This window comes from Chelmon rostratus, chromosome 3 (genome assembly GCF_017976325.1).
Source record: "Chelmon rostratus isolate fCheRos1 chromosome 3, fCheRos1.pri, whole genome shotgun sequence".
NCBI classification, from domain to species: Eukaryota; Metazoa; Chordata; class Actinopteri; order Chaetodontiformes; family Chaetodontidae; genus Chelmon; species Chelmon rostratus.
The window spans coordinates 405562-428373 of NC_055660.1; the positions used below are offsets into that span (position 1 = coordinate 405562).

Genomic DNA, 22812 nt, shown 5'->3' on the forward strand with positions numbered 1-22812 from the left:
CTATTATTTTAGGAATTTTTCAAACAAAAGATGCAGTTTTTGGTGCAGTGAACAAAGCAACAGCGTAACAAATATTCAGTTTCTGTCACACTGAACTGAATCTCTTTACTTGAGCCACATTAAACATTTGAAGACGTCAACCTGAACTCTGAGAAACTGTGACGGACAAAACAATTCACCGCTTTCTAAAAACAGAAAAACATGTGATTTCACAGTATGTCCTGTGGAGCAGAGTGACAGCAGGTGGCGCTGTGGTTATGTCTGCGGCAGGATGAGCGTAGAAGAAGAGCTGCGCGTGCGCAGTGTGCGGTTGTAGCAGAAGAAGTAAAGATGGAGGTGTTTGTCAGCGCTCCCAGTTTCAAGTTTTCTGGCTGGGTATTTCCAGATGATTCTGTGGTCAGAGACGTTCTGAACCGGTTCAGTCAGCAACAGGTCAGTATTCACACCGAACAGGGGATCGATCCGATGTTTTTCTTTAATCTGTGTCGCCTTGTTAGCTGAAGAGCTAACGTTAGCTAGCATCAAACACTAACAAGCTATCCCTGTTAGCCACACTGACCGGATAATGTTTTCTGAACTCGTTAAAGTTGTTTTTCTAGATAAAACAAGAAGCAAATGTAACTTTAGTTGAGTATGTGTCTGTTTCTGTTAAATGAGCTAATTTTCTACGTCGTAGTTAACGTTTGTCCAGGTGTTGTTTGGTAGTTTGGAACAGAAAACATATTTAATGGTTCACTTAGTCCAGAAACATAAAGCGATGAGTCACTTTTACAGAAAATGTTGATTATATCATGACTCGATCGATCGATTCAACTTTGTCATCATGACAAAGTGCGTAAAGCAAGCAAGGACACACACACACTCATACAGACACACACACACACATTCTCTCATACACACACACAGACACACAGACAGGAGAACTTCTGGTTTACATGTTCTTGTTATGATCACATGATTTATTGTTTGATTCACGTCTTCGTTTGTCTGAACTCTCTGCTGTGAAAACACAACCAGCCACACTTCTACAACATTCTGTGTGTGTGTGTGTGTGTGCGCGTGTGCGCGCGTGCGTGCGTGCCCGTGTGCCCGTGTGCAGGGAGTTTCTTCTTCAGAGGATTTCTACGTCGTCAGAAATGGTCGACTGTCAGACCTGGAGGATCCACTGCAGCATGGAGCTGTCTATCACCTGGAGCCCCGCCTCTGCGGGGGGAAAGGAGGTCTGTTCCAGGAAATAGACAGAAAAACTGCAACGTTTGTGAGGAAACAGATTAAAAAAAAGTGTCTTCTTCTGTGGTATTAAACTCAAACAGTGTGTGTTTCAGGGTTCGGGTCCATGCTGCGAGCTCTGGGCGCTCAGATCGAGAAGACGACGAACCGTGAGGCCTGCAGAGATCTGAGCGGACGCCGCCTCCGAGACGTCAACCACGAGAAAGAGTGAGAGAACCACCTGAGCCTCGTTAGCGCTCGCTGCACGAGACGGTGGAACCCACAGATCAAAGCAGCTGCTGTGAGACTGACACGTCGCTTTAACTCTTCTTCTGTGGTGTGCAGGATGGCAGAGTGGCTGAAGAAGCAGGCAGAGCGCGAGGCGGAGAAGGAGCAGCGTCGCCTGGAGCGTCTGCAGAGGAAACTGTCCGAACCCAAACACCAGTTCACCGATCCCGAGTACCAGCAGCAGTGTCACAACCTGTCGGAGAGACTCGAGGACTCTGTGATCAAAGGTGGTTCGTGCTGTGAGAGTTTCTGGTCTTCATCTGTGAAAGTGTCGAGTCAGTCTGAGACACGCCGGAGCTCCAGAGTGTTTCTGGGGGCCGCTTCAAGTCATGTGACTCATGGCACCGAGTGTTTGAGCTGTTTTACCTGCTCAGGTACAGGAGTTCTGAGATCTGAGACTTGTCCTCAGCTCGATCTGTTCTGATCAGTAAACGAGCCACTGACCTGAGACAAAGCTTCTAAAAGCAGGAGACAAAATGAACAAAGATGGCGCGTTGAAGCTTGCGAGAACGCAAGCTTCAACGCAGGATGTGGTGATGGACCACGATACGAGACTCCAGAGTATAAATTCAGTTTGTTCAGATGCTTTAATTCAGCTCGGCTGCTGGAGGAAGGTGTGGATGTGCAGGTGTAATCTGAAAAGATGAAGTTCTGTCAGGAACATTAGATCCAATCAGCTCGCAGCGTCTCAGCTGTCCCATCACACCTGACGTTCTCCTCGTGTTCGTTCAGTCTGAACGGCGCGGCGGTTATTGATGACATTGATCCGTGTGTTTCAGGTCTTCAGGTGTCCTGCGGCAGTCACGTGACAGCGGACGACGCCTCGGCAACAAAGAGACCCAACTCTGACCAGAGCGAGCAGCCGCACAAGAAGAAGAAGAAAACCGCGGGGGCGGGGGCGGGGGCGGGGGCGTGTTTCTGGTGAGTCGATTAAAGACGCTGATCGAATGTGCAGAAACTGTTTCCTGTCTGGATAAAACTGATGATTTAAATCTGTTGTCATGGTTACAGGACGGGCGTGGATGAGCTGCTGAGCTCAGACGATGAAGATGAGGAGGAGGAGGAAGAGGAGTCTCTGTCCACGTCTTCCACCAGCTGCGGAGCTGCTGTTGTTACCATGACAACACAGTCTGAGGAGGCAGAGCCTGAGCAGAGCAGCAGGTAGAGATCAGCTCCATGTCAGACCTGGTCCAGAGTCCGGGTTTACCTGAAACACTAACAATCGTCTCCTGCATCTGACCAAACCAGCAGAACCGCAGAGGACCAGAAACCTCCAGAGACCTCCAGAGACCAGAGTTTCAGACCCTCAGAGGAGGAAAAACCACCAGAGACCTCCAGAGACCAGAGTGTCAGACCCTCAGAGGAGAAAAAACCACCAGAGACCTCCAGAGACCAGAGTGTCAGACCCTCAGAGGACCAGAAACCTCCAGAAGCTTCTAAACCATCAGAGGAGTCCAGCTGCTCGTCTGGACAGCAGGTCAGTAGTTTGTCTCTGTCCATCCCATAATATATGAGAACAGCTCTGCAGGCTCCCTCACACTGGGCACACTGAGCATGCTCAGTGGTGACTGATCACTGAGCATGCTCAGTGGTCACCTGAGTAAGTGTTTGAGCTGTCGGTGGATTTTTGTTCGTGTTAGTAATGATTGATAAACATTCAAAGTGATTCCTCGTCGCTGATGTTCAGAGCCGAACTGTCGTCTAACGATCTCAGACGTGATGAAGGTGAAGAGTATTTCTTTTTTTTTTTTAACTTATATTTTATTGATTTTCTCATTTAAACAACACAACAATAATAGAACATAGTGTCAGTAAAATTACTATCAGTCTTCATACTGTTTTTTATAGACAGTCCATTTTTCCCATCTGCTCTCGCATAATGATTGTTGCAGTTTTATGATATGTGTGAGTCTCTCCATAACGTGTATCTCGTCAATGATCTCCATCCAGTTCCTCCAAGTAGGGGGGTCTTCTTTATACCATTTCCTTGTGATGGCTTTCTTGCAAGCTGCCAGTAAAATCTTAATCAGATACCAGTCTCTGTCTTGGATGTTTTCTTGAGTAACATTTCCCAAGTATAGTACAATGCACGTTTTAGGCAGCTCATAGCCTAATACCTTTTCCATCTCCTTCCACACATCATTCCAGTATCTTGTTATTTTGGTACAATGCCAAAAAATATGTGTGTGACCCACATTCTGTTCCCCACACAGTCTCCAGCAGAGTCGTTGTACAGGTGATCGTCCCTTTTTCATTTTTGGCGTGATGAAAAATCTCACAATGTTTTTCCAGCAAAATTCTTTCCATATTCTGGAATAACTAGTTGTTTGTTGTGTTTTCAATATGTTATACCACATCTCGTCAGTTATTACTTCCGTTAATTCTTTCTCCCACTTATCTCTTATGTACAAAGTTGAAGTGTTTCTATTTGCTACCATACCCTGGTACAATTCGGATATCACTCTGCTAAATTTGTTCTTGTATGCATTGCATAGAGTCACAATCACTTTATTTGGTTCACCCGGGAGGTCTGGCTTTATTTCTTTATTAAAATAGTCTCTGACTTGTAAATACATGTAAAAATCTTGATGTTCTAATCCATATTCCCTTCTTAATTTAGGAAAGCTTTTGATTTCTCTTTTTTCAATTATTGTATCTAATATATTCAGGCCTCTATTTGCCCATTGTTTAAATTTCTGATTCAGAGTCCCTGGCTTGAAATTAGTGTCATAGGCCATCCAATTCAAAACTTTTATCTCATTTTCCAATCTGTACTTCCTTACTGCTTTGTACCAGATCTCCAAGGTGAACTTGGTGATTGGATCCAGCTTTCCTTTCTTTTGTTTGAAGATATTTCTATCAGCAATCATACTCTGCACATGACAGTTCTCTATATTTAACTCTATCTCCTTCCATCTTGTGGTATAGTTTGTTGCACACCAGCATATCAATGGGCGGAGCTGTGCAGCATAGTAATATTCTTTAAGGTTTGGGAGCGCCACCCCCCCCCCCCATCTTTAGATATTTGAAGTGTTGTATATTTAATTCTTGGTTTGCAACCCTTCCAAATAAATCTTGAAATTTTTTTGTCCCACTCTATAAATTGTGAGGGAGGGATCGGCACCGGCAAACACTGAAAAAAGTACAAAATTCTTGGCAACACGTTCATCTTGATAATGTCTATTCTTGAGCTAAAATCTAACATCAGAACTTCCCATCTTTCCATATCCTTTAATATTTCTTGATTTAAAGGCTTGTAATTTGTTTCATATAATTCAGATAGATTTTTTGTAATTTTTATTCCTAAGTAATGGATGGATTTTTTGTCCCATTTGAAACTGTAACTTTGTTGAATTTCTGTAGATGGGGAGTAATTAATGGACAAGATTTGTGTCTTTTCAACATTTAACTTATATCCAAACAAATGCCCATAGAATTCTAACAAAGTCATCAATTTTGGTAGGCTGGAGTCTGGTTTTTTTAAATATATCAAGACGTCATCTGCGAACAGCCCAATTTTGTGTTCTGCATCTCTTATATTTATTCCCTCTATTTCTTCTTTTTGCCTCACTGCTTGAGCTAGAGGTTCAATAAAGATTGCAAATAGGGTGGGGGAGAGACAACACCCCTGTCTAGTGGACCTTTCTAACTTGAACCACTTAGTAAGGCTGCCATTTACTTTTATTCTTGCTATTGGGTCCTGATACAGTGTTTTAACACATGACACAGACTCTGGTTTGAAGCCAAATTTCTCCAAGCAAAGATACAAGAATCTCCAGCTAACGCTATCAAAGGCTTTTTCAGCATCTAAACTTATTAATATGACACTTTCTTCTTTTCTTTGTATTTCTTCTATTATATGCAATGTCCGTCTTATATTGTCCTGGGTCTGACGCCCTTTAATGAAGCCAGATTGATCTTCACTTATTAGCTCTGTCATAAAGGTTTCAAATCTGCTGGCTAAAATTGACGTATATATCTTGTAATCACAATTTAGTATCGATATTGGTCTATAATTTTTACAGTATTCCTTGTTTTTACCTTCCTTAGGGATAACAGTGATAATGGCCTCTTTCCATGAGGGGGGAAGTATGCCTTTTTTAATTGTCTGATTCAATGATCCTAATAATAGTGGGTTTAGTTCCTTTCTAAAAGTTCTATACCATTCAATTGGAAAGCCGTCGCTTCCTGGGGCTTTATTTGATTTCAATTTCTTAATGGCGTTTTCTAATTCTTTTTCTGTAATTTGTGAACATATTAAAGCATTTTGCGATTCCCCTATTGTTGGAAGGTCCAATGAATTTAAAAAGGTGAAGAGTATTTCATGTGATGGAACAGAATATTGATCTGCAGCGTTGTCTCCCCCCCTGCAGCAGCTGGGTCGGTCTGCGGTGGACCTGTCCTCGGTGTCATCCGTAGACCAGCTCGAGTCTCTGGGTCTGGACACCCTGAAGGAGGAACTGATGTCTCGAGGTTTGAAGTGCGGGGGGACGCTGACGGAGCGCGCCGCCCGACTCTTTTCCATCAAAGGACTGACGCCAGATCTGATCGACCCGGCGCTGCTCGCCAAACCCGGCAAGCCGAAGAGGAAGTGAAGCGGTCAGAGGTCAGAGGACCTCCAGCCTTCAGCCTCACATGTTTGTATCTCATGACTCTTCTTCTTCTGTTCAGTTTTATCTTCTGTCTCGTTGAATCTCCTTCACGTCACAAAAACTTCAAATGTTTCAGCTTTTTGTTCTCGCTTCAAAGTTTTTATTAAAATGTCGAACACGAAACGTTTCTTGCCTCTCTGATGTTTGGAGGAAACGCTCAGCGGCCTCTTTATTAGGTACACCAACAGCAGCTCTGTCAAACTCCTTCACAGAGCTGACGATGTTCAACAAAAACTCACAAAGTGGCCACTAAGAGACTCAAAATCTAGACCCAGAACTAAGTTTAAACTACAGAGTGAGGCGTGAGCGCTGCGTACTCACAGCTCTCAGATCAGTTTGAGACTCATTCGGAGGGTTGAACAGTCAGACTGACCCTGGACCAGTCAGAGACGACGGTCATCAGCTTTCTTTGTTAACCAGGTTTTCTTCATCAGCTGTGTGCTCACATAAAAAGGTTCATCAGGACTAACCGACCAATCACATCCCGCCTACTTCACTGTTTATTCTAACAGGTTGTGAGTGATGAAGAGTAGAAACAGTTCAGCTCCTGTCAGTGTGAAAGTTAACAGAGTCTTATTTTAATGCTCCTGTTTGTTTCTAACTGAACGTCCTGAGGCTCAAACTTTAAACCGATGCAGCACATTTAAACCTGAGACTCAGGACCTGGATTCAGGTCTGACTCTGTCCCCTAGTGGAGGACACATGTGTCTTCGTCATTCTTTTAGTGTGCTGAAGATCAGCTGAGTCAGATTTAAAGTGTTAATATCACCTGAAGCAAACAGAAAAATGATTTTCTGCATCAAGGACTGAACGATGAAGGTTCCTGTGACTAAAAACCACAACATGAAGCTTCAGTTTGTTCTGCTGTGATCACACGGCTTCGCTCGCTGACATCACTGCTCGGTGACATCACTACTCTGTGACATCACTAACGTACCACTCGGCAGGTCCGCAGGTAGAACGGATCCCTGGTTAGCTGGTTAGCTGTGCAGCATCAGTTACCATGGAGATGTAGCCACTCACTAACACGTTAATCCTGCTTCGTAGTAAAAAACTTTTGATTCGTTAAATGTGTCAAAACAAACGAGAGGAAATGATGTCACATTAGAGAAGAACTGAATATTTATGATCCAAACAAACAAAATGTTCATGATCTCATGGACATGTTACATTCACTGTGAGCAGGAACTCTGAACATCAGCAGGAAGTTCCCATCATCCTCTGCTGCTCGTCCGCCTGGGGCAGCAGAGGATGATGGGAGGCGAAGTCATCACTAGAAGCCGGGGTCCCAGGAAGTGACCTGAGGAGAGTCCAGCTCCTCGAAGCAGACGATGACATCACCGGGGCTGAAGTCGACATCGCCGTCAGCTGACAGGCCGCACTCCATCCCCGCCTTCACCGCCTGGACGTCGTCTTTGTGGTGCTTCAGCGCCACCAGAGAACCTGCAGGGAACCGTCACAGGACATTAACGACATGTTTCTCCTGACAGATCGCTGATGGGGGGGGTGTGACTACAGACACAGTTTTTACTACAGGGTTTGGGTTGGATGCTCCTATTGGACAGATCCAGACTCACCCTCCCACAGGGTGTCCAGGCCTCGGATCAGCCTGAACTTCAGTCGACGGTCCAGCTGACCTTTGTGAACCCGACAGCCGGCCACAGGAACCTTCTTCTTCCCCACGGTGATGTCGAACGTGGCGAGAACGGCTGCTTCACCTGGACAACCAATGAGAGAGCAGGTGGTTCGCAGAGAAGCTCAGAGGAATCTCACTTCATGCAACGTTTGTTTTCCTCACCGACGACGTTCTCCGAGAGGAGGGGGGGCAGCCTGCCGCTCAGCTCCTCCTTCAACTCGTCGATCAGTTTGTAGATCACGTTGTGGAGGCGGAGCGGGACGTCTCGCCTCGACGCCAGCTGCCGGACCGACTTGCTGGCTCCAACGTTGAAGCCGTAAATCGAACCTGAAGAAGACAAAGCATCAGGACCGCTTCCTGTCGCAAACCAGTCACGATAAACTGAACCCCCTGTGACCTCTGACCCCAACCCTGACCCCTGACCCCACCCCTGACCTCTGACCCCTGACCCCTGACCTGCGAAGGTTTCGGCCATGTTGACGTCGTTCTCTGAAACGTCTCCGATGCCACAGTGAAGGACCTCCAGCTCACACTGCTGCTGAGCGTCGTAACTGTCCAGGATGTTCAAGATGGCCTCCACCGACCCGTCCACGTCCCCTGGAGGTCAAAGGTCAAAGCAGACATGACAGGATGTGATGGTTTGTGGGTGTGTGTCTGTGTGTCTGTGTGTGTGTCTCTGTGTGTGTGTGTGTGGACCTTTGATGATGAGCAGCAGGCTCCGCTCGTCTGCTTGCGTCCTCTCACTCGGCCTCGTGGCGAACTTGGTCCTGTTGGCTCGGTACAGAGCAGCCTTCCTCTTCCTCCAGCTCAGGTGACTTAGCTCCGCCCTCTCCTTCCTGTACTCCTCCAGGTGTAGTTTCTGTTTCAGCTCGATGGCGCTCTGCTCTTCCTGCAGCTTCAGCTGCTCCTCCTCATAAGTCCTCCACTCCACCACCTCCCTCGCTCGCTGCTGCTCGAAGAGAAAACGAAGCCTCAGAGACTGATGGAACAACGTGCGTCTGTATATTCACACCTGATGGACCTATATCATCTACCATCTACACAGTGACCCCCCCACAGACGGTGGTCTGTTCTCACCTCGGACTCCACCTCCAGCATGATCTCACCAGCAGATGGCAGGTCCTTCCAGCCGACCACCCCCACCGCGACGCTCGGCCCGGCCCCCGTCAGCGCTCGCCCATTCTCATCAAACAGGAAACGCACTTTAGCCCAACTCTTCCCCGCCACCAGGACGCAACCTCGCTTCAACGTCCCCCGCTGGATGATGGCTGTCGTTACAGGACTGAGAGGATATGTGACGTGTCAGAACTCATAGAACCAGATTTAATCTGGTCTCTGGAGGTCTTCTAGAACTCATAGAACCAGATCTACATCTGGTCTCTGGAGGTCACCGATGACTCACCCTTTGCCTTTGTCAGTGCGACTCTCGATGATGATTCCCTCGACGGGGCCGCTGGGCTCTGCCTTCAGCTCCAAAACCTCTGCCAACGCCACCGTGGCCTCAGCGAGAGCCAGCAGGTTGTCGCCCTGACAACAACAATAATGATGTCATCACCTTATAAAGTCTCTTCCTGGTCTGTTACCATGAAACGCTGCTGCCGACCGCTCAGTTCCTTTGTGAACATGTTTCATTTTCAGTCAGTCACCTTCAGAGCAGAGATGTGGATCGACTGAACGTCTCCTCCAAACTCCTCACAGACGACATCGTGAGCCAGCAGTTCCTGTTTGATTCTCTGAGGGTCGGCCTGAGACTTATCGCACTTATTCACGGCAACGATTATTGGCACTGAAACAGAAACAGGAGGAACAGAATAGAAACCGTGCTGTGTTTTGCCCTCAGCTGTGACTGCCAGGTGAAGTGCATACCTTTGGCTCTCCTGGCATGCTCGATGGACTCGATTGTCTGGTTCATGACGCCGTCGTCAGCCGCCACCACCAGGATGACGATGTCTGTGGCGCTTGCTCCGCGAGCTCTCATGGAGGAGAAGGCAGCGTGACCTGGAGTGTCCAGGAAGGTGATCTTCTCACCTGTAGGCAGCTGGACTGGAAGAAAAACCCTCAGTTTGGTTTGATTGGAGGCTTCAGAGAAACTTAACTGCCACACAGAACTAAAACTAAGTTCTTCCTCGTGTAGATTTACCTTAAATTCTGATATAAAGGCCTGTATTCAAATGAAGGACCTCCCTAATAAAGGCCTGATAAAAAAACAACATTAACGTGTTTCCTGCACGCAGCCAAAGCTTTTGACTGAACTCATCCTGCCGAATAGCCACCAGAGCTGCTGTTAGCGATCTCTTCACTGAATAAAACTAAATTAAACTAATATTTGAAGGTTTACATTTATATTTTAGAACCTTCTGGAAATCGTTGCTGCTGTTTCTCTCTGATGTTCCACCAACACTCCATGTTCTTGTTATGTTGTTGGACTGGAATCAATATTTAGTGAATAAAGGTGAATCGAACGACAGGTGAGGATCGTCAGGTGTGCGTCGTTACCTAGAAAAGCTCCGATGTGTTGCGTGATCCCTCCGGCCTCCGTCGAGGCGATCTGGCTCTTCCTCAGATTGTCCAGCAGGGTGGTCTTGCCGTGATCCACATGACCCATGATGGTGACCACTGGGGGGCGGGACACCAGGCTGGAGGGGTCCGCTGGAGGTCTGACGGGGTCAGGGGTCAAAGGTTTGTAAGGAGCTCCAGCGAATGTTTCGTTTTGAAATGTTAGTTAATAAACATTTCTGAGGCCTTCAGCATCCAATCATCATCCGCCTGAGACAAGCTCAGAAACAGGAAGTGACCACTGAGCTGGAACTTTTAACTTTATTCAAAACTGGAGCTTCACAACATCCAGCCAGTCTGCGTTTCCTGTGTCATATCCTGCTGTATTCTGATTGGCTGGTTTGTAACTGTGTTCTGATTGGCTCATTTGTTGACACGTTTGCTAACTGAACATCAGGTGAAATCACCTGTTTTAGAGGAGACTTCCTGTCTCGTACCTCCTGTGGACGTCTCTGTTGGGTCTCTCTTTGCTCTCGCTCAGTTTGGCCCATTTGAACTTCATCCCTGATCGAGTCACCACCTCCTTAATCCACCTCTCCTCCAGAACTGAGTCTGGCTCCAGAGAGTCCAGATCCACCGAGGAGTTCAGCAGAGCCTCAAACACATGATCTGAAACAAGAAAAACCTAAATCAGCAGAGCCTCAAACAGATGATCTGACACACAAGAAAAACTTTATTGACATCGGAAGTGAAACTCTCTCGTGTCCTTCTTACCAAAGTCTTTGTTCATGGCCTCAGCGAGAGACGCCACCGTCATCCTCTGTCTGATCTCCACTTCCTGTTTGTCTACTTTAGCTTTGACCTTCTGGTTCTTTTGGTCTTTTTTCTGACCTTTGACCTGCAGACACATTTGTAATGTAATAACAGTAATTGAGACTGAAGGCCCGCCTGTGGACAGAGCCAGTGAAGACTGCTGAGTCTTCACACCCACATGACTCGCAGGTAAGCAGGAACTATCATTCGAGAATCTAGATCTGATCACATCAGGTGATTCACAGCAGGTGAGAACAGGTGGTGACATCACCAGTAGTTTAGGACCAGCCAATAGCGGGCGGGTGTTTCCTGTTTGTTTCGTTCTGCTACAGAAACAGTCAGGCTCACCTGTTTGGAGGCGAACATCCTGTTCTGTCGACAGGTGAGCAGGGGGGCGGGGCTTCGAGCAGGACAGAGGAGGGGCACCGGCAGGAAGGTGCTGAGCAGAGACAGGTCGGTGCGGACGAGCCGACGGGCCCCCCGCATCATCGATGACATCACATTCATACCTGCACAGAGACAAACCCAGAGAGGGAGAGTGAGACAGAGAGAGAGAGACAGAGAGGGGAGAGAGAGGGGGGGCAGAGAGCAAGACAGAGAGAGAAGGGGAGAGGGGGGGGGGGGGGGGGGGGGGGAGAGACAGAGAGACAGGTGGAGAAAGGTGAGTCTTCCCTGTGGTTTATTTGGAGGGAGGAATAAAAATGCTCCAAAGGTCTGACGAGACGTTCAATGACACCACATTTAAGTCTGCTTGGTCAGAGTTTTACATTACAGCTTCTTCCTGCTGATCATTTTCTAAAACCTCCATCACTTATTGGGCTAAATTCTTATTATCAGGTATTTCAGTTCAACTATCAATATCTTGTATAATCGATGTTTATTGTCATGTGGTAATACAGGTGAGAGCAGGTCCCCAGGTGGCTGCATTCAAGGACAGGAGAACAGCTGGAATTCTGAACACTCATCAGCTGACATCCCAGAAAACAACAAACAATTACAATGGACATGAACTTTGACCTCTCTGGCCGATGTCACTGTCAAATATAAATTAGGATTAAAAGATTCTCAGAGACGTTTGGCACACATAAATCCAGAGAACAGAGAAACTAGGCCCGCACCAGCATCCCTACGGGCTGACTGACAGCTGGAGGAAAGAAGGTGCTCGGTGGATGATAAACGTGCTGAGTTTTACAGTAAGACTTAACAATTCAGAAACATGGACCAGATGGTACCAGCAGGCACCATCTCACACCAAACCGTTCATGAAACAAGGAGGAGAAGCTGATTTCAGCAAGGAACTTTGAGACAAACAGACGGTCCAGCTGTCTCTGACAACGACGTCCGGCGTGCTGGTCAACAGAGCAGCAGAGGACAGACAAGTCTTCTCGGCACACGTCAAACGGACAGGACACGGCGACACAATTCCAGGTAAAGAGGTAAACTCCGTTTCTCACCTGATACTGACGCATTTCTTCGTTCAGCTCATCCTGAAATAAAGACGTTTTCTGTCTGCTGAGTTTCACCATGAAAATAATCTCCGGCAGGGCGCCGCCATGACAGTTGCCTGATGAGCCGCCTCCTTCCGGTCTGCAGCGGAACTACCTCTTCTTCATCGTCATTTTTTAAAATCCGGCCGCTCGTGCTCCAGTGAGAGCTCCAATTTAGCTTACTAACTGTAAAACAGACTGTTTCACCCTGATGGACGACGTGTTAGCGACAGACGTTAGCATCACCTGAGGAACGCGTCATATTCCCATCAGGTGTCACCAGATAAATCACTCAAAGCTTTTGTTGGTGTTTCCCTTTAAATAAAAAAAACACAGCTTCCCTTTCTTCAAGTTTTATTTCTACAGGAGACAAATAACAGAGAAAACACAGCGCCATCCTGTGGACAGAAACACTTAAACCTCGTCCACACAGTCAAAATGGACTTCTATTAAATATCATTTTCTACCTTAAATATTATTTACTACCGTTTTGTTTCACTTTATTGTATTTTGAGGTAGAATCACTTTGCATTTTAAACAATTTTCTATTTTCACATCTTCATGTATCAGAGCTGGGATCAAACAAAGGGGAGCGTGTCTATGTTCCCAGGGTTCTACGTTCCCCAGTCAAACTTTTCTAACGTTCTGTTATCACACAGCCTGGGAACGCAGAACCCTTTGTCATGTTCACACTAAGAGCCATGTCACTGGGATCCATCGTTTTTTCTTCTTCATTTCAGTGCAGTGACAAAGATCATCATCATCATCATCATCAGATGGTACAAGATACAAAAACCAAACCACAGTATTCAAGTGTAAAAAGCCCTAAACGGTCACGTTTCATAGCACCACGATTAGAAATAAACTTGTATCAAATGTTTGGTCAGAGTTTGTGAAAAAGGCACCGACAGACGAAACACCGCTACATCAAACAGCTACGAGTTGTTCAAAGAGGTTTCTGAGAAACTGCTTCTGCTTCTTTTTCAACAAATCTAACAACAGAAAGGTTTGAACACCGAGACCTGGAATACAAGCGCTGCTCTTCAGCGTCACATTTAACACATCTGAATGCACAAGAAGAACGACGTCACGCTAAAGGACAGAACCATCAGCTCCGGTTTCACAGGCGGCGGCGAGCCGCGGCGTCCTGCGGCAGGAATGTCGCAGGTTTGATCCCGATTATGTGAGTTTGTCAGCAGCATTAACACAGTCCAGGACGCTCACACGTCGCTTCAGACCTCCTGTCCTGAAGCGTTAGCAGAGGTGAGTGCAGCATCGCAGGAGGAGAAGAAGAAGAAGAGCCTGTGGTGGAGGACTCAGGAGGACTGCAGAGGTTCAGATCACTGACACCTCCACACAAATAAACTGCAGGAAGAAACACGATTCACACACACACACACACACACAGACACACACACACAGACACACACACACACACACACACACACACACACAGACCTCTTGTTCAGTTTGCTTCATGTTGTGTTTGTGCTGGTTTACAGTTAACACTCAGTATGATGACTCTGTGACATGATGGAGTGTGTGTGTGCTACATGTGCTGCTGCAGAGGACAGGCCTGTGAATATTCTCATTCATCAGGTCATTGGAAGCTTCAGGGCGTTCAATCCGAGCAGGCTTCATCAGTTCATGCGCACCAGACTAGATAGGACAGCTCTAGTCCAATGAGATGGTGTTAGGTTCAAGTATTTATTAAGGCGGGGTGGGGTGCAACCCTTGGGTGTCAACGACAGTCGTCTGCCTCATTAGTGTCCCAAGGGTTGCACCCTACCCCGCCTTAATGGGGGATGGTTTGCCTCACAATAGAGTGATACCACTCTATTGTGAGGCAAACCTCTTGGTTTGGGGGGTTGGCCTCACTCAGGGGATAAATACTTGAACCTACCACCATTGCATTGGACTAGAGCTGTCCTATCTAGTCTAGAGCTGTCCTGTCTAGTCTGGTGGGCATGAACTGATGAAGCCTGCTCGGATGAGAGGCGAAACGTCTTCTAAAACAAACTGACGAGGTCCAGCTGAGGACGATTGAATGCCCTGAAGCCACTCCAGAGGAGAACTGGCCTGTAGCTGCTCAGGCCTCAGACATCAGTTGTTATGGAGCTTCTACAACTGTGACAACACCTTGTTCTCAGACTAGTCGCTATGGAAACATAAATACACAGATCTTTCATTCAACATCCAAACTGATAGTTGGGAAGATTAATGCACACATGCGTCCGTGGTGCTTGCAGGCTGCAGATCACGGAGGAGTGTGCTGTTGGTCTGGGTGGAGGTCTTCGTTTCTAAAAGCATTCTGTGGGGTTAAAATAACCCTACGATAATAATAAAGACTCTTTGGTTCCTGCAGCTAAAAGACGGAACAGGCCAGGTATCACACGGGGCCACATTAGAAAAGAGGGGCCATGTATTGATCTTGTGGACTTCTCGCCCTCAGTGAGTGAATCAGAGGTGAATGAGGGACACGGTCGACTTTAATCTCACCTGCAGTCGCTGCCACCGGCGCTGATGACGTACTTGTCATCGCAGGAGAAGCGAATGTTTGTCACGTGAGCAGAGTGACCGAAGTAACGCTTGTGTTTGGCCTGTAAAACATCAGAGGGACAGAAATCTGCTGAAGATGTTCTGAATGCTTCGGGAATTGATTGTTAAAGAAAGTTCACGTACAAACTTTTCGGAGCACGGGAAGTCAAAGAGCTTGATGAGGCCGAAGTCGTCTCCGGTCACCAGGTTGAGGCCGGCGTGGGAAACACAAGCACAGTTCACATCTGCTTTCTCAGTGTTACGAGGCCAAACGCCGAGAACCTCATCACCCAGGATGCTAGAGAAACAGCACAGAACGAAACAGAACGCTTTGTCTTTACATTTATAATGTTTGTTTCCCAGGCTCTGCATCGTGTTCTGTTGGTTCTACCTGTGGACCCTGTGTTCCACAATATATTCCACAGAATCTACACTTTTCCTTTAGTTAACTGGTTCTCTTAGTTCTTCTTAGATCCCCAGGCTGTTCAGTATGCTCCGCAGTTATTTCTCTTTGCATTCCTTTGTGAACTTCCTTTGGCATGTTAACAAACCTCTATGGTAGGATCCCTCAGGCCTTGAGTATGGCAAGTCTCTTGATTACAACAGTGTCCTGAACAAACTGAATAGTTGTGTAGAATTGAGCTACAGTTATGAGACCGGCAGAGCTGGTGGTCTGTGGTCCTTTAGCACCACCATATAACTGCAGTATATACAGTATAATCTGTGCTCTACGGTGTATGTGTATGTTTCTTACACCTTTCGGCCTGTTCCCTGACCTCAACCTATTATTCAGTATATAAGAGCACCTTACCCAATCTGATTTTGCATTGCATAGCCAGCCTCACCTGGTCCAGGTAGCCCAGGTGATCCTCTCAAAAGCACACTGCTCTGTGACAATCTTCCCTGAGGGAACCTCATGCACCTGCCGAGTGTAGGTGCTGGTGGACACCTGGGATGGAAATGAAGGAGATTTTAATTCACTGATGTATGCCACCCCCATGAAAGATTTTCACTGAGTTAAACTGTAGGAAAAGCATCAGTCGCTGCATCTACCACATTACAAGGAGCCGCTCATGAAAGGTCAGCAGGTTACAGCTCAAAGACCACTGACAGCAATCAGACGTAGAACAAACTGTCGTGGTATGCTTGTGCCATTGCTCTGAAGAAGTCTCGTCTTTTTCACCTGGATGTGCTTGCTGTCAGCAGAGAAGTCGATCTGGATGACGAAGCCAGGGATGTCCTTACAGTAGCCGATCCTGTTCAGGGATGGTCCCAGAGAAAGGTCGTAGAAATCCACAGCACTTTCAACTGAACCCACTGCCAAGAACCGGTTGTCTGGACTGAACCTGAACCACAAGAAAACTAAAATAAGTGTCGTGGTTTGAGGTCCAACACAGAAGTGTCAAAGAATAATGTCCCACCGTATGTCCTGGATGGCAACGCTGCGATCTCTCTTCTTGCCCCAGACCGTGAGGGAGTTGACCAGCAGGACGATGAACTCTCCGTTCTCCATACCGATGGAAACCATCTCTCCGTTGGGACTGTAAGATGTGCACTTGGCAGGATGACCCAAACTCACCTTGTTCAGAAGTTTCTAACACAGAAAACAAGATAACAGAACATGTGAGTCAACTTATCGGACAGAGAGCCACTCAACACACACACACAGAAAGTCTTTAGAACTGCACCTTATCAGCCAGGTCCCATATTCGGATGGTCCCGTCATCGCTGGCAGAGATGAAGACGTCTTTGAAAGGGTGAGTCGCCAAACCCCAGATCCCTCCCTGAGTGTGTCCGTTGATCATGGTGTTGGAGGCAGCGTTCTTTTCTCCGACTTCTATAATCTCTCCATCTTTAGTTCCCACCAGGATTTTACCCTGGATCAGAAAGTTTGGGGTTGTTGCTACAGCGTCAAGAATCAAGATCATCTTACCTTAAACTGAAGAATTCATTTTGAAAACTGTATTTTAAAAACAAATCTCTGAATTTAATCATTCAGTGTCCCTGAAACCTGTTGGAATTAGCGAATGCAGAAGCCTCAATAAGTATCACTGCGTCTGTCGGCTGTGCAAACATTTTTAATAAAAAAAAAAAAAGGGAAAACGCAGTGATCATCCATGTCTTCCATTAGCTACTGTTCTGCAAATAGGCGACTGAGTGCCATCATCAATATGACACTAATAACCCCTGTTTGGTTTCATGATGAGATCTGGCTCATACCTTCCCTCTGCAGACGGACCGGACGTTCTCCACCTGCTGGCCGGTCTCCAGCTGAAACGCTCTGCAGCGCTTCATCTCCTGATCCCATAGCTTCACTGCTCCGCCCTCTTTAGTCCTGTCAATTACACCAACAAATGTCATGCTTTTAGTCATTAGGTCCCTACGTGGATCCGCCTTAACTCTGCCCGTTGCCCAACAGACTCACACATGACCCTTCCCTTCACTTGATAAACTGTGAGCTCAGCACATTGTTGGGCTGTGCCAGGTTGATTTGAGAGGCTCACATGCTACCAGGTGGGACCCCAGGAAGATGGGGATCCAAGTGAAGGTCGTCAAAGTCTAATTCTGTCCTGGCACACTCTGTCTATACACTGTCTTTAATCTAATGCTAGAAGCAATCACTTTTATTTAAAGTCGAACATTAGATGAAGCTAAATTTAATTTGCTAGTGCCACCTCTGGAGTTGTCTGCCCATCACTGTTTACTGGCTGCCTGAAGTGTATGACTGGCCATGAGCTTGTCAATCAGAAGCTAAACCTGAACCTCGTCACTGGTGTGAATATGAAGGAGCTACTGGTTTGTGAGTTTCCATCACAGCTCTAGCTGGTATACAGCATGTTGATCTTTGGGTACTCACGGTCGTTCCTTCCCCCCAGTGACGATGAGTCCGTCCCTCAGTGTTGTGTACATGGTGAACACCGGACCACTGTGCGCCTTTGCCACCACCCGAACCAGGAAGTGTTCCCTCCACACATACACGTCTCCGTTTATAGCGCCAGTGAACGTCAGGTTGTTCTGGTGGAAACAAGCACAGACTTGCCACAACTTGTATATAATTTTCACACACACACACACACACGTACATATGTATACACTTTATATATATAACTTCTCAAGGTGAGTCTTACAGCACCAAAGGCGACAGACAGCATGGTCTGCATGCGGCCATCCTCTACCGAGCCGATCACTCCCTTCTTGTACACAAGCGAACCTCCGACCAGAGTCCAGAACTTGATGTGTTTGATTCCCACCGAAACAAACTGGGTGTCAGAGTCTGGTCTGAACTCCACCACAAAGATCCGCTCAATGTGGCCACCTTTACTGGTCACCTTGGTGCCTGGCAGAGAGGTCAAAGGTCACTTTCCAAGTGGAAAATATATACCATGTATCAAGGGTTTTTGCTGCAAGCATTGTGTTTTAGGTGCTGTCTCTTTGCACCTTAGTGTTATGAAATTGATTAAAATTGCTTCATGCACCTTAATGTGTGAACACAAAGTGGCTTTTTATCTCTGTGTGCTTATTACCCACAATAGCCAAGGTGTTAGCTTCAGCTAGCTACCATCACACACCACCCCTGTGAATATGTTACACCCCTCCCAGGCTGTACTGTCCCAAAGTCAGAGGTCCATTAACTGACATGGGAGGGTCATCAGCTGATAAAACTCACCTGGGCCCTGACAGGTGACATTACTGACACACTCAATTATTCATGTGTGTAATAAATTACTCCTGTTTTAAGCAAATCTCTTCTGATATCTCTTTTATGACCCTTCTTCTTACTATCCTTACCTTTCTCAGGTACTTCAACGTCATTCCTTACCTGTTGTCATCGACTAAATGTCTAAAAACTAAACTCAATACTTTGCACGAGGTTGTCTCGTTGAAGACACGATGCTGAAAGACCTCTACTGCCTCTTGTTCTTTTTGTTCTTCAGTTTTGTGAGAGACAATAGATGATTGAAAATGTTTTTCTTTAATAATCGCACAGTTTTAAGAGATTTGAGAACATGAGATAAATGTTTGTACCTTCCTGCCACCTCCACACTGTGATGGTATGTTCAGGTTCCACTCCCACAGAGAGCAGCAGCTTTCCTGTAGCACTGAAGTTGACATAGCCGACACCTTTGGCATGAGAACAGCGAAGGATAGACAGGGTCTGCTTGGTCATGGCATCCCACACATGGATGGATGGAGCAAGACCTGTGAGAAGAGACCACAACCGTAGGAACCAAAGAACTGAGGAACCACAGAGCCATAGGTATCAAGTAATTCAGGACCTAAGGATACAATTAACTGTGAACCCGAGGATCTAAGACAGTAAGTTATGTACTGAGGTAGCCCAAGAAGCAAAGAGAACCAAGAGACCAAGGATCTCATGAACTGTGGTACCAAGGACCGAAGACATTAAGGTAGCCGAAGAACCATGGCACCAAGGCATCGACTGGCCCAGGGTTAGGGTTAGGGACATGCTGATTCAACAGACCAACAGACCAGAAGTGGGATGCAACTGTTTTGGATTCAGAGTTGGGAAAATCAAATCAAAATCTTTACTTCTTCTTTTCACTCCATCCTGTATCTACACATTCACAGCAAACACTATTAAAATCTTTGGCCATGATCACATAGGACTTCTTTCCTCTGAAGTCTAAAGTCAGCACAAATCGAGATAAGACATGTTTTGGGACAATGAGTTGAGTAGTTGCAAATCAATCAATCAATCAATCAATCAATCGATTGAAACTTTCAAGTCAAAAAACAGCTGAAATCAAACTACTGACAACAAAAGGGACAGGAAGACAGGCAGAATCAACACTAACATCGACAGACGGATCAGCATCAGGTGTGACTGAAAACCTTTAATCATCTTCTGCTCCATCCTTTGGGGTGCGCCCCAAGGCTCAGTTTTAGGCCCCACTGTATTTGCACTATATATGTTTCCACTAGGCCCTGTTTAGAGAACACGACATTCTGCAACATTAGTACGCTGACGACACACAGTTGTATTTCTACTTATAATCCAGGATCTTGATTTAATCAATTTTCTCTGGGTTCTATCCTCTAAATGTGTGCATTTATAACTTAATCTAATCCTTTATACACACACACATCTCATTGAAAGTGAGTAAAAATAATGAACATATAGACACACACACAATTCACAGACACACATTACAGATTTTCCACAATCAAGAAAAACATTTACAAGTGTGACTACAAATACATAAGTGCACCTTATGATGATCAAATGAAATATGAGAATGCAGTTTCCCATATTTTTGGAGGTTATTCCATTTGTCTAGTATTTGAACCAAATACTGTATTTAAATGTAACCAGAGAGTTAGCCAGGTAGCTCCTGCAGCAGGGCTTTATAAATAAACATACAATACTGCTCCAATGTGATGGAACTGTTTCCACCACAGCTCCCAGAGCAGCTTACCGTCACATCTGGCCAGCTATCACCACTTTCAGCTCCAGTCTGAGGAAAGCGCTATGAGTTCCTTCAAATAAAATGATTAGTAATGTATTTAATTTCTCTGTAAAGCATTTAGTGAAAATGTTTTCTCTGAAATCTGTCCAGTAGATGTTCTGCTCTGGACCCCAGCGTTGGACAGAAAGTCCCATGTGATCATGGTTGAAGAGGGTTCTTGAAACACCACCACTGCATTCAGTCGAGCAGAAAGGGAACAGTCATGCCTGACATTCATGCCCTGTATCCTCTGCATCAAAACAAGAGATCCAGGTCTAGATTTCACAAGAACTACAGAATCAGCCTCTGAATCACAGTCTCTCACAGTACAGGCAGAACATACAGGAACCACCCAGGCTAGTTGGGCTAGTCTAGCATGCTAATAAGAGGCGCTAAGCAAGGCTTTCTAATTAGTCCGACTTGCTTTAGTTTCTCTCCTTCCATGCTAATACTAATATGGAGCAATTTGAAAACACTGTTTGCAGGTTTTTCCTCCACACTAATGTTTTCAGGTCCTTCTCTACATCCTGTGTCCTTCAACACGAAAAACAGATCAAACACTGAATCTGTTCCTCAGCTTCCTCGATAATGATGGCAGCCAAACAACAAAAATATTCAAGAGTGAAGGTTCAGTGTTCATTAGTTTGACGAAAAGTTGTCTTATCTCAAGGTTCACTAGCTAGTTTGCTCCAGAGCTTTCAGCTACTTATAATATAAAGCCAAATGCTTCCAGCGACGACTGTGAGACACATTTATTTATATTTATAGCTCTGAAAACGGCAGACGGATAGAGAGTTAATATTTTTTCTGTAAAACAAAATGAATCAGTAGCACCAATATCTGGTCAGGAGCCAGACCTCCAGGAACAGGTAATGAGTTAGCTGATTTTTGGAAGCCTTCTGAATGTCTTTGTTGCATCTGCTGGATGGAATAAAAGGGCGAGTTGGCACCAGCAGGCTGAAGCTCTGCTCTGTCTGACTCTCTGTGACCTCAGATTTAAGGTATTTTCAGCCACCATGAGGTTACTGATGCTCCGCCCCCTACATCTGATCCCACTGCCAACCTGTACTCTACAGGTGCGCTATCTGCCAGGTGTAATATATTCATGCAGTCATGCAAGGAATGTTCAGCAACATCATATTATAATCATTGTGTACCGAGCAGATACACCAGCTGTTGATTAACGTGATTCTTCACTGTGAATGAAATATTGTAAAAGTCATGGAGCTCAGATATCAGCAAAATGATCTCCTGAGACGGGGGTGGGAATCACCTTCAGCAGCTGAAATCTGATGTTTTCTGTAAATCATCCTTCATCATTAACGTCTCACTGCAACGCTGTCCTTTCATCCCTCGCCAGGAGATTTAACCACCATTCACATCTGGCTTCATGTGAAAGCACTAACGAGCCGGGTGGTGTCAACGACCTCGATGATAAAGGGTCACTGGTTTTGAAAAGTCCAGTTTTCTGGGCTGGGAAACGGTGGTTAAATATGAGCGGACTGTGTAACAGAAGCTGTGTTTTCATCTGAATCCACATTAGTGCAGACATGGTCCCTGACAGACAGAGCGGTGGGGGGGTCAAGCTACAAACACAAGAACTAGTGCAGACCTGAACAGGATACTGACTGCTGATACTCACCGGACACTTCAGTCTCTACACACCGAGAGCGAACGACACCAACAGGTTAAACACTGAGTTCTCCACGTGAATGTGAACAGAATCGTGCCTGTGAATGTGATCAGTGGCGGCAGAAAGGTGAGCTGGGTCTTACCTGGCAGGTCAGTGATGTCACCTGGTGATGAGGTGAGGCGGTGACAATGAGGAAGCAGTGGAAAAGAAAACAAGTGCAATGGGCAAAAAGCAGCCAGTCATGCATGAGAACAACATACGAGGACTGTTCATAGAAGCTGAATGTTTGTATGTAGATTCAGTTCAAAATCATTTCAGAGTGATTTTCAGAATCGTAGTTGCAGATATTAAACCTACAGACTGATGTTAGCGGTCCACCGTTTGTGTGGTCCTAACTCAAAAAGCTAGCTGGACTTTAAAATGTCTGTAACAGCTTTGACTTTGAGCTCTGTGACTCACCGATCTGTCCTGTCGCGATGATGTTTTGGTATTTCGGGTGTTGATTGACAGTCAGACAGAGGATGTCGTCGGTGTGCTCCAGGTAGAAACTCTGGGTTCCTGTCAGGACAGGAAGTAGGAAGTGTGACTTCAT

The 22812-nt window shown here is 46.1% G+C and overlaps 3 protein-coding genes across 4 annotated transcripts in view; 1 reads left to right on the forward strand and 2 right to left on the reverse strand.

The window, feature by feature from the left end:
• Positions 1-314: 314 nt before the first annotated feature.
• Positions 315-6285, forward strand: sde2 (SDE2 telomere maintenance homolog (S. pombe)). The gene is made up of 8 exons (XM_041934223.1): positions 315-432; positions 1100-1220; positions 1326-1437; positions 1555-1724; positions 2277-2418; positions 2509-2658; positions 2749-2974; positions 5871-6285. The coding sequence occupies exons 1-8, from the start codon at positions 331-333 to the stop codon at positions 6090-6092; spliced, it is 1245 nt and encodes a 414-aa protein (XP_041790157.1). The 5' UTR covers positions 315-330; the 3' UTR covers positions 6093-6285.
• A 963-nt stretch (positions 6286-7248) lies between these two features.
• On the reverse strand, positions 7249-12654 carry mtif2 (mitochondrial translational initiation factor 2). The gene is made up of 14 exons (XM_041934222.1): positions 12549-12654; positions 11443-11603; positions 11056-11179; positions 10779-10950; positions 10282-10442; positions 9652-9828; positions 9432-9571; positions 9188-9312; positions 8863-9067; positions 8482-8734; positions 8242-8382; positions 7948-8112; positions 7727-7867; positions 7249-7592 (listed from the first exon to the last, which is right to left on the reverse strand). Exons 2-14 carry the CDS (start codon positions 11599-11601, stop codon positions 7423-7425), a joined length of 2133 nt encoding a protein of 710 aa, XP_041790156.1. The 5' UTR covers positions 11602-11603; positions 12549-12654; the 3' UTR covers positions 7249-7422.
• Positions 12655-13050: 396 nt separating this feature from the next.
• Positions 13051-22812, reverse strand: part of LOC121603855 (echinoderm microtubule-associated protein-like 6) — a 33457-nt gene continuing 23695 nt past the window's right edge. Inside the window, exons 30-42 of one of the 2 annotated variants that reach the window (XM_041933115.1) lie at positions 22680-22778; positions 22363-22383; positions 19146-19319; positions 18248-18456; positions 17977-18134; positions 17340-17454; positions 16808-16996; positions 16541-16713; positions 16303-16465; positions 15965-16068; positions 15264-15417; positions 15081-15181; positions 13051-13946 (exon numbers count right to left, since the gene is read on the reverse strand). In XM_041933115.1, the coding sequence (XP_041789049.1) occupies positions 13922-13946; positions 15081-15181; positions 15264-15417; positions 15965-16068; positions 16303-16465; positions 16541-16713; positions 16808-16996; positions 17340-17454; positions 17977-18134; positions 18248-18456; positions 19146-19319; positions 22363-22383; positions 22680-22778 (1685 nt within the window). In that variant the 3' untranslated portion in view covers positions 13051-13921. The remainder of the gene's footprint in view (positions 13947-15080; positions 15182-15263; positions 15418-15964; positions 16069-16302; positions 16466-16540; positions 16714-16807; positions 16997-17339; positions 17455-17976; positions 18135-18247; positions 18457-19145; positions 19320-22362; positions 22384-22679; positions 22779-22812) is intronic. The other variant, XM_041933116.1, reaches the window with a different exon arrangement.

Excerpts from the sequence above, each read along its gene's own strand:
- sde2 (XM_041934223.1), top strand. The coding sequence starts at position 331 with ATGGAGGTGTTTGTCAGCGCTCCCAGTTTCAAGTTTTCTGGCTGGGTA. Across the intron at positions 433-1,099 it reads ACCGGTTCAGTCAGCAACAG|GGAGTTTCTTCTTCAGAGGA; the intron begins GTCAGTATTCAC and ends GCCCGTGTGCAG. Across the intron at positions 1,438-1,554 it reads GACGTCAACCACGAGAAAGA|GATGGCAGAGTGGCTGAAGA; the intron begins GTGAGAGAACCA and ends TGTGGTGTGCAG.
- mtif2 (XM_041934222.1), bottom strand. The coding sequence starts at position 11,601 with ATGAATGTGATGTCATCGATGATGCGGGGGGCCCGTCGGCTCGTCCGC. Across the intron at positions 10,443-10,778 it reads AACAGAGACGTCCACAGGAG|ACCTCCAGCGGACCCCTCCA; the intron begins GTACGAGACAGG and ends TGACCCCGTCAG. Across the intron at positions 8,735-8,862 it reads TGCTGGAGGTGGAGTCCGAG|CAGCGAGCGAGGGAGGTGGT; the intron begins GTGAGAACAGAC and ends CTCTTCGAGCAG.